Source organism: Ammospiza caudacuta, chromosome 29 (assembly GCF_027887145.1).
Source record: "Ammospiza caudacuta isolate bAmmCau1 chromosome 29, bAmmCau1.pri, whole genome shotgun sequence".
NCBI classification, from domain to species: domain Eukaryota; kingdom Metazoa; phylum Chordata; class Aves; order Passeriformes; family Passerellidae; genus Ammospiza; species Ammospiza caudacuta.
This window is the reverse complement of record NC_080621.1, coordinates 368519-378897: the sequence shown is the minus strand read 5'-3', so window position 1 is coordinate 378897 and position 10379 is coordinate 368519. Positions and strand designations below refer to the sequence as shown.

At 70.0% G+C, this 10379-nt stretch overlaps 1 protein-coding gene across 1 annotated transcript; it reads left to right on the top strand.

Annotated features, from left to right (window-relative positions):
• The first annotated feature begins 1532 nt into the window (after positions 1–1532).
• Positions 1533–2873, top strand: LOC131569127 (basic salivary proline-rich protein 4-like). The gene is given in 4 exon segments (XM_058821351.1): positions 1533–1683; positions 1686–1865; positions 1961–2124; positions 2126–2873. Coding segments are annotated over 4 exon segments (819 nt in total). The 3' UTR covers positions 2450–2873.
• Positions 2874–10379: the final 7506 nt, after the last annotated feature.

Sequence of the window (10379 nt, the reverse complement as noted above, 5' to 3'; positions counted from 1 at the left end):
CCCCCCCCCAGGTCTCCTGACGTTTGGTCAAGTGCCTTACCCGCCCCTCCCCCCGCGCTCCCTCCGCGTCTCCGCTGCCCCCCCCCGCCCCCCCCCAGCACGGGGTGGGGGCGCAGGGACCCCCCAACCCAACCCAACCCCCCCCCCCCCCTCCACGGCCTGGGTTCCCCCTTTCAGCCCCCCCCCATCCCCGTGCCTCAGTTTCCCCTTTTTCCTCCCGAGTAAGGGGAGGGGTCTCCCTGCTGTCCCCTCCCCCTCCCCAAAATCGGGGTCCATCTCCTCGTTCTCCCCCTTCCCCTCTCGTTGCTGTACAGAATTTGGGGGGTGGGGGGCGCATGGACCCCTCCCCACCCCGTGCTTGGCTTTCCCGGGGACCCCCGCCCCCCCCCCCCCCCCCAGTGTCTGTCCTGTGTAATGAAGTGCCAAGACCCTCCCCCCCCCCCCCCCCCCCATCCCGGACACCCTCCAGGGGGCCCTTCTGGAGCGCCCCCAGACCCACCAGGACCCCTCCCCACTCCGGGACCCCCCCCCCCCCCCAAACCCCCCCCGACGCTGGAGGTTGCACATGAACTGCTGTTGGGCGCGAGGGGGAGCGTGTGAATAGTGAAAATAAACACAGAGTTTGTAACAGCCGCGCCCCAGGACCCCCAAAAACGGGGCCCGGGGGGTGGGGAAAATGGGGGGGGGGGGGCAGTGGGTGGTTCCGCCCCTTTTTGCCCTTATATGGGCAGGCGGAAGTGGAGTTCGCGCCTTCTCCGCGCGCGGCTCCGCCCCCTTCCGTGGCGTCAGCGTTGCCTTATTTGGGCACGGAAGTGGCGGGGGCGGGGAGGGGATCCCGGGTGAGGGGGGGAACGGGGACACCCCAAAATAGGGGGAGGGGGGCGCAGGGAGCCCCCCAGGTACACTGGGGAGGGTTCAGAAACCCCCCTAAGGACACGGGAAGGGGGCACAGGGACCCCTCCCCAAAATCATGGGTGGCACAAGGACCCCCCCCCCCAAAACATGGGAGGGAGCACAGGGACCCCCCCGAAACACACGAGAGGGGGCAGAGGCACCCCCGAAATACAGAGAGGGGGGGCACAGGGACCCCTCCCCAAATAGGGGGGAGCATTGGAACCCCCCCAAAATAAATGGGGGACGCAGGGACCCCTCCCCAAAATCATGGGGGGAGCACAGAGACGCCCCCAAACCATGGGGAGCCCCCACCTCGGGCAGGGGAGACCCCCCCCCCCCAATTTCCACAGGGACCCCCAAATCCTTTGGGGGGCCTGGGGGGGTACAGACCCGACCCCTCCCCGGGGCGCGGAGCCCCCAGCCCCATTTCCGCCCCCCCAGCCCCATTTCCGCCGCCGGCGCCTCCGAGACGCGGCGGGGCCGCCCCGGGGCCGGATGCGGGGGCGGGGCCGGGGGGGGGCCCGGGGGGGGCTCGGGGCGGTGCCGGGGCCGGATGCGGTGGCGGGGGGGGCGCGGGGGGGGTCAGGGCGGTACAAGAAGCGCGGCGGGGGCCGTCCCGGAGCATTCCCGGGGCCGCCATGGAGGAGGCGCAGCGGCTGCTGACGGTGTCGGTGTGGAAGCTTTACCGGTGCCGGGTGCGGCGGGGCGGGCTCCGCCTGCACCGGAGCCTGCAGCTCTCGATGCTCGTTCGTGCCGCCCGACACCGGTACCTGAGCGCCCGAGCCGCCGCCGGATCCTCCCGGGACCGGAGGATTACCGGGAATGCGGTGAACGGAGCGAGCCCGGTACCGGGGATTACCGGGAATGCGGTGAACGGAGCGAGCCCGGTACCGGGGATTACCGGAGCTGCGGTGAACGGAGCGAGCCCGGTACCGGGGATTACCGGGAATGCGGTGAACGGAGCGAGCCCGGTACCGAGGATTAACGGAGCTGCGAGGAACGGAGAGAGCCCGGGACCGGAGATTACTCGGAGCTGCGTTGAACGGAGCGACCCCCAGACCGGGAGGCGGCCCGAGCGGGGACCCCCGGTGCCCGAACACACCGAGCACGGACCGAGCGATGAAACGGACCGAGCAGGAACGGGGGAACTCCCTCAGGGACTGCACCGGGGACCCCCGGAAGGCGCCGAGCGGAGCCCCCGGCACTGAATGGTACCGGGGATGCCCCCCGGTACAAACCGAGTGAGGACCCCCCGAGCCTCGCGAACCGGGACCGAGGACCCCGCACCGACCGCGGATCCCCGTCCCGCCCCGAGCCCGCGAACCGGGACCCCCCTCCCGCCGCCCCCGGCCCTCCCCGGTCCCCCGGAGCCCCCCGGGCCGGGCAGAAGCGGCGCAGCAGCGGCTCGGCGGGGCCGGGCCGGGGGCCGGTACCGAGCAAACGGGCGCGGCTGGAGGCGGAGGCGCCGCCGGTGCCACCGGGGCCGCCCGGGCGCTGCTCGGGGCCGCCCGCAGCCGCTTTCGGGTTCCTGGTCCGCGCCGTCGGGGCGTGCTGAGCCCTCCGGGGAGCCCCGGGACACCGACATTAACGGGGAACCCCCGGGACACGCGGACATTAACGGGGATCCCCCCGGGACACGCGGACGTGAACGGGGAACCCCCGGAACACGCGGATCCGGTTCTGGAACCCCCCGGACATTAACGGGGATCCCCCCGGGACACGCGGATCCGGTTCTGGAAACCCCCCGGACATTAACGGGGAAACCCCCCGGACACGCGGACATTACCGGGGATCCCCCAAACTGCTGCGGGCCCCCCCGGTGGAACGGGACCGGACACGAACGGACTCTCGGGGCTCCCGGTGGGGCGCTCCCCCCCCCCCACCTCGCTCTTGGGGGGGTTCAGGCTGGCCCTGCCCCCACCCCCCCCGTTAATTGTGCTTAATTATTATTTTGTTACTCAATCAAAAATCGATTAAAAGTGGGGGTTTGTGCAGCCGCTGCCTCGGGGGAGATTTTTTTGCGGGGGAACTGAGGGAATTTGGGGTTGGGGGGGTTCGGGGGGTCCTCGGATGGGTCGGGGGGGCTCGGTCCGAACCGGGGGGGAAATTTGGACGCTGCTTCGGTTTCCGGGGGGCGGGAAGGGGGGCAGGGGAATATCCGCTACCGGGGGCGGGGGAACCACCCGGGAACCCCCCCCGGTTCCGGTTCCGGTTCGCTCCGCGCGGGGTTACCGGGAGGTCACGGGGGGCTCCGGGCCCGCGGGGGCGCCTCCCCTCCCCCTCCCCCGGTGTCCCATCCCCCCCCTCCCGGTGCCCCCCCCGCACCCCGATCCCGGGAAGGAGCGAGACGGGCTCGATCCAAAATTCCTCTTTTTTTTTAATGGTTCTAGTTTAGGATTTTTCGGGTTTGTTTTTTTTTGTTTTTTTGGTTTTTTTTTTTCGGGTTCGGTTTTGGTTGTTTTTTTTTTTTTTTTTTTTTTTTTCTTTTTTTTGCCTTTTTTTGTCTTTGATCTTTTATTTCTCGGTTTTCGGTAACTCGGTTCATGCAATGGCGGCGGCCCCGGTTCCGCCGCCTCCGTGCCTCGGGCCGGGGGGGCCGGTGTCTGTTCCCGGTGTTCCCGGTGCCCGGTCCCGGCGCCTGGCAGCGGTTCCCGGTCCTGGTGGCCGTTCCCGGTGTTCCCGGTGTTCCCGGCGTTCCCGCCGTTCCCGGTGGCGGTACCCGGTGTTCCCGCTGCCCATCCCGGAGCCTCCCGGGCTCCGCTCCCGTCCCGGCGGCTCCTCCCGGCCGGGGGGGGGGGTTCGGGGGGTCCCGGGGGAGTCTCGGGGGGGGGGTCCCCGGCTCCGCCCCCCCCCCCCCCGCGGCGGCGGCGGCTCCTCCAGATGATAAAACTCATCCAAATCCCCGGGAGCGCGCGGGGGGGCGCGGTGCGGGCGGCGGCTTCCGCCCCCCCGGCCGCGACGCGCCGTCGCGATTCGTCGGCTCCGTGCGCGCCCTGTCGCGACACGCCGCTAGCAGCAATCATCGTCCGTCTCGCTGTAGGGGTCGCGCAGGCCGGGCCGCCCCTTGCCGGTGCCGGTGCCGCCGTGGCCCGGGTAGTACCCGTTGGGCAGGCCGCCGCCCGGGCCGGGGCGGGGACGGGCCGGCCCCGCCGGGGGTCCCGGGGCCGCGGGGGGCGCGGGGGGCGCGTCCGTCGGGCGGCGGCGGCGGCGGCGGCTCGGTGTCGCGGGGGGGCCAGCGCGAGGCGGCGGCGGGGCCGGGGCGGGCGGGGCGGGGGCTCGGCGGGCGGCGGGGGGCGGCGGGGGCCGCGGGCCGGGGGCGGCGCGGCGGGCGGGGGGGCGGCGGGCGGCGGGCGAGTACGAGACGTGGGGCCGAGGAGTGGCGGGGGTCGGCGGGAGCTGGCGGCGGGTGCGGCGCGGGGGTGCTGGTCCCGGACGTGGAGAGCACCGGGCTGCCGCTGACCGAGCTGCTGCCCTGCGGCGACAGCGACAACGGCGGTGGCACCGGGAGGGGGACACGGGGGATCGTGGGGGGATCGTGGGGACACCGGGAGGGGGACACGGGGGGGGATCGTGGGGACATCACGGGGAGAGGGAGGAAGGAAAATGGAACAGCGACAACGGCGGTGGCACCGGGAGGGGGGACACGGGGGATCGTGGGGGGATCGTGGGGACACCGGGAGGGGGGACACGGGGGGGGATCGTGGGGACACCGGGAGGGCATCAAGGGGAGGGGGAGGAACGGAAATGCAACAGCGACAACGGCGGTGGCACCGGGCGGGGACATGGGAGGGGGGCACGGGGACACCGGGGGGGACATCACGGGGGTACCGGAGGGGGGGGAGAGGAAGGGAAATGGGGAGCCGGGGGGGGGGGCACAGGGGAGCGCAAGGGACACGGGGACACCGGGGGGACATCACGGGGGACATCGAGGGGGCACCGGGGACGGGAGGAGAGAAAGGGAAATGGGGACCCCGCGGGGGAGGGGGACAAAGGGGAGCGGAAGGGACACGGGGGGGGGGGGGGACATGGGGACATCGTGGGAGCGGGTGTCGCAGCCGCGGGGGGGCACAAAGGGGAGCAGAAGGGACAGAAGGGGACACGGGGACATCATGGGGGGGGCAGGAAGGGAAATGGGGACCCGGGGGGGGGTCGCAGCCGCGGCGGGATGGGGGGGGGGGGGACACAGCCACGAGCCGTGCAGGCGCGGGGGGGGCACAAAGGGGAGCGGAGGGGACAAAAGGGACACTGGGGGGGGGGGGGGGGGGGCGCGGGTGTCCCCCCAAAAGCGCTCGCAAGGCAAAGCTCGGGGGTCGGGGGGGGGGGGGGGGGGGGGCAGCTGGAGAAGTTTGGAAGAGTCAGCCCCGGGGGGGGGGGGGGAACCCCAAATCTGGGGGTCCTGGGGGGGGGGGCGTTACCCCTCAATTATTCCCTGAGTTTTGGGGGGGTCCGTGAGCCCCCGATGCCGGGCTGGGGGGGGAACTGGGGACCCCCGATTCGGATATTTTGGGGGGGGGGGTCCGTGCTCTCTGAATGGGGGGGCTGAGGACCCTAGACCCATCTCAGGGTGTGTGTGGGGGGGGTGGTCTGTGAACCCCCAAACCTCAGCACAGGCTTTGTGCCCACCCCCCCCCCAGGTTTGGGGGAGCCCCCAGACCCAGCTGGGGAAGGGGTGAGACCCCTGATTCAAGGGGGTGCATCCCAAAATAGGGGAGGGGGGGGATCCCTGCACCCCAATTTAGGCCTGGGGGGGGCAATAAATTGGGGGGGGGTCACCCCAAAACATCCCAGGGTGGCAAAGCGGCTCCTCCTGGAGTCTCAGCTGGGATTTTTGGGGGAGAATTCTGGAATTTTGGGGAGGGGGGGGATTCAGGATTTTTTGGGGGGGCAGCTTCGTTCCAAACTTTCCAGGGTGGCCGGAGGAGGCCTGGGGGGGCCGGAGCAGATTTTTTTTTGTTTTGTTTTGTTTTGTTTTTGTTTTGTTTTGGGGGGGCCCCGAGGCGCTTACCTGGGCCACCCCTCGCCGTGACAGCGCAGCCAAAGCACAGCCATGGGGAAACAGCAGAGAGGTGAATCAAGGCAGGACCCCCCCCCAAAATAAAGCAGCCGAAAATGGGGGGGGGGGGGGGGCAAGCGAGGGAGGGGGGGGAGGGGCTCTGTGCGGGCACGGGGGGGGAGGGGCGGAGAGCGGGGAGAGGGGGGGGAGGGGGCGCATCCGAGGGGTCGAAGCGTCACCGCCGCCCCCCCCACCCCAAATTTGCCGCCCCCCCCCCCCAAAAAATCGCTGGGGGGGGGGGGGTGGTGGTGAGGGTCCGCTCCCCCCCCCCCATCACCCTCCCATTGGGGGGTGCCGCTCCTGGGGGGGGGGGCAGGACCCCCAAAATCGGGACAGGACCCCCCAAGGTGGGCACTGGACCCTTTAGGAGGGAGGGGGCTGGACCCCCAAAGTGTGGGGGGGTGGGGGCTGACCCCCCCCCAGATGGACACTGGACCCCCCCCAAGTTGGGCACCCGAACCCCCCAAATTATGGGGAGGGGGGAACCGGACCCCCCAAGGAGGGGGGGGGGGGGGGGGCTCTGCTGGTGTAACTGGGACGCCCCCAGAACGTGCGGGGCGCGGGGGGGGGGGGGGGGCGCTGGGACCCCCCCCCCCCCCCCCCCTCACCCAAAGAGACCCTCAGAGAGATTTTGGGGGGAGGGGTCGCACAGTTCCCCCCCCCCCCCCCTCCCCATTTTGAGCACCACCCAAAGGTCGGGGGGGAGGGATGGATTAATTTTGGGGGGGGGGGGTCGGTCTTTGGTCGAATCCACCGGGGGTGCAGCCCTTGTGTGCCCCCCCCCCCAAACATGGGCAGGGGGCGTTCAGAGGCGGAGCGGGGGGGAGCGGAGCGGGGGGGGCGCACCCACCTGCCGGGGGGGGGTCCCGCGTGTTCGCGGCCCTCGCTGGGCGAGCGGGACCAGCGGCGCTCGCGGGACCGGGGCCGCCCCGTACTCCTGGGGGGGGGGCGCGCAGCGCTCCCGGTGCTGCTCGGGGGGCGCCCCAACCCCCCCGGCGGCGGCGGCGGGGCCCCCCCCGTGGTGGTGGTGGTGGTGGTGGTGGTGGTGGTGGTGCCGGTGCCGCCGGTCCTTGGGGGCGGCCCCGCTCGGGGTCCCCGCTCCTTTGGGGGGGGGGCGTCGCCCCCGGACTGCGTGGTGAGGCTCAGGTCCGTGCCCCAGCCCTGGGGGGGGGGACACACACACATACGGGGGGGGGGTCATTGAGGGACCCCCCAAAAACTCAGGGGGGACAGGGGTTGGGGAATCCCCAATTTCCAAAATTTGGGGATTTGTGGAGCTTTGAGGGAATTTGGGTTTTTTTTGTGTTTTTTTTTTTTTGGGGGGGGGGGTTGCCTTGGATTTTGGGGCTCCCCTCGGATTTTTGGGGTCGCTGAGCAGGGTTTGGGGGTCCCCTTGAGGCGGTTGTTTTTGGAGGGTCTTTGGGGAGGTATGGATGTCCTTGGGGGATTTTTGGGAATCTCCAAAAAATTGGGGATTTGAGGAGTTTTAGTGGGATTTGGGTTTTTTGTTTTTTTTTTTTTTTTTGGGGGGGGGATTGCCTTGGATTTTGGGGCTCCCCTCGGATTTTGGGGTCACCGGGGGGAGTCCTTGGGGTGGGTTTTTGGTGGGGTCTTTAGGGTGGTTTTGATGTCCTCGGGGGATTTTTGGGAATCCCCAAAAAATTGGGGATTTGAGCCGTTCTGATGGGATTTGGGGTTTTTTTGGGGGATTGACTTGGATTTTGGGGCTCTCCTGGGATTTTGGGGGTCCCCTGGGATTTTGGCATCACTGACGGGGTTTTGAGGTTCCCTTGAGACGATTTCTGGGGAGTTTTTGATGTCCTTGAGGACTTTCGGAAATCCTTGGGGAATTTGAGGACTCCTCCTGGACTTTGGGGTTTTTATGGCGGTTTTGTTTTTTTTTTGGGGGTGCCCCCAGTTTGGGTCACCCAGCACCCTCGGGTGACACCAGCGACCACAGAAGCCCCAAAGCCACCTCGGGGACGCGCGGGACGGGGTTGGTGACACTGGGGGGGGGTTGGCAGCGGGATGTCCCCCACAGGTGACACCGGGGGGGTTGGCACTGGGATGTCCCCCCACAGGTGACACTGGGGGGTGGCAGCGGGATGTCCCCCTCGGGTGAACACTGGGGCGGTTGGCACTGGGATGTCCCCCCACAGGTGACACTGGGGGGGGGGATGGCACTTGGGATGTCCCCCCCGGGTGACACCTGTGTCGCACCTGTGTCGCCGTCCCGTGTAGCGGCTGAGGGAGGCGCTCGGAGGCGCGGTGGCCGCGGTGGCCCCGCCGGGGGTGGTGGCGCTGCCCGTCCTCGGGGGGGGGGACGCGCTCCAGGCTGAAATCGTCCAGGCGGACGCCGCGGGCGCGGGGGTGGCCGAGCAGCGAGGCCGAGCGCTTCATGGGGCTCGAGTCCGCGATGGTCTGCGCGACAGCGGCGCTGGCACCGCGGGGACAGCGCGGGGACACCGCGGGGACGGCGCGGGGACAGCGGGGATGGGGCGGGGGGCCCCAGGGTGGGGTTACCTGGGTCCCCCTCCCCGGGTGTCCCCGACGCCCCCCCCCGGATTTGTCGCCACGGTCCCTCCCCCCGCCCGCCCCCGGTGGGTGGCACTGGATTAGGAGGGATGCGGTGTTGTCACCGTGTCCCCGTTGTCACCGTGTCCCCGCTGTGTGTCCCCATTGCCCTCATGTCCCCCATTGTGTGTCCCCATTGTCACCGTGTCCCCGTTGTCATCGTGGCCCCCATTGCCACCGTGTCCCCGCTGTCACCGTGTCCCCGCTGTCACTGTGTCCCCATTGCCATTGTGTCCCACTCTGCGTCCCTGTTGTCATGTTGTCCCCACTGCCACCATGTCCCCATTGTCACTGTGTCCCCACTGTCACCCTGTCCCCATTGCCACATTGTGTCCCCACTGTGCGTCCCGCTGTCACCGTGTCCCCACTGCCACCGTGTCCCCCACCGTGTCCCCACAGACAGATCCCCCGTCCTGCTGCTCTAAACATTGAACTGCTGCTCAGGGGACAGAGGGACAGAGGGACAGGGGGACAGGGGGACAGTCGGGGGGTGACACGGGCGCTGCTCCTCGCTGGCTCCAGGTGGGGGTGACACAGAGGGGACAAGGTGGGGGGGGGGTCAGTGGGGTGGGGGGGCTTTGAGTGGGGGGTCCGGGGGGGGGCTCTGGGTGTGGCTGGGTTGGTCCTGGGGGGGTCCAAGGAAGGCTGTGGGGTCCGAGGGGGGTCGGGGGTCTCTCTCAGGGATGGGGGGGGTTTTGGGGGGGTACCTACACTGAGGTTATTGCCTCGGGAGGGGGATGAGGGGTCTCTGTCAGGGATGGGGGGGTCCGAGGAGGGTCGGGGGGTCTCTGTCAGGGACGGGGAGGTCCCGGGGGGTCTCTCTCAGGGATGGGGGGTCCCGGGGGGTCTCTGTCAGGGATAGGGGGTTTTTGGGGAGGTCCCGGGGGGTCTCTGTCAGGGATGGGGGTCCCGGGGGGTCTCTGTCAGGGATGGGGGGTTTTTGGGGGGGTCCCGGGGGGTCTCTCTCAGGGATGGGGGGGTTTTGGGGGGGTACCTACACTGAGGTTATTGCCTCGGGGTCGCACCTTCCTCCGCTGCCGGAGCCCAGGAGGAGCCGCAGGAGAGACAGAGAGCGCTGAGACCCCGGCCCGGGGGTCCCGGGGGGGGTCCCGGGGAGGTTTGGGGGGCTCGAGGGGGGGGGGGGGCAGAGCAGCCAAGCAGCAGCAGCGGGGTCGGGAGGGGGGGGGCAGCAGCAATGAGCAGAGCAGCCACAGCGTCCCTGTCCCCGTCCTTGTCCCCAGGCCGACATGCTGAGGGCGCGGGGACACTTTGGGGGTGTCCCCCCCTTACCTGTGTGTGTGTCCCCCTCGTCCCCCTCCCCAAAAAGCGCCCCAGAAGCCCCCCCCCCCCCCCCAGCTGCCATGCTCATTGCCCCACCCTGGACACCCGCGGGTGACACAGCTGTCCCCAAAGCCACCACGAAAGCTGCGGGCGGGGGGGCGATGCCAGCCTGGGGGTGGCACCGGGGGCTGTCCCCTCTGTCCCCTCCCTCACCTGGGGGTCGGCGGGCAGGCGGGGCATGGAGGCGGCGCGGGCCGTGCCCCTCCATGGGCAGGTAGTCGCTGTCCGAGGGGTCCTTGGGCATCTCCCGCATCTCCACCAGCTGCGGGCGCGAGCGGGGGGGCACCGGGGGAAACTGAGGCACGGCTGGGGGGGGGGGGGAGTGGGACAGACATCCCCCCTGGGGGACAGCGGGGGACACGTGGGGACACACGCGGGGCGGCACCGGGGTGGCATCGGTGCTCATTTGGGGGGTTGGGATGGAGGGAACTGAGGGGAAACTGAGGCACGGTGAGGGGTGGCACCGGGACAGCCCCCCCGGGGACACGGGGACATTTCGGGGGAGGACAGGGGACAC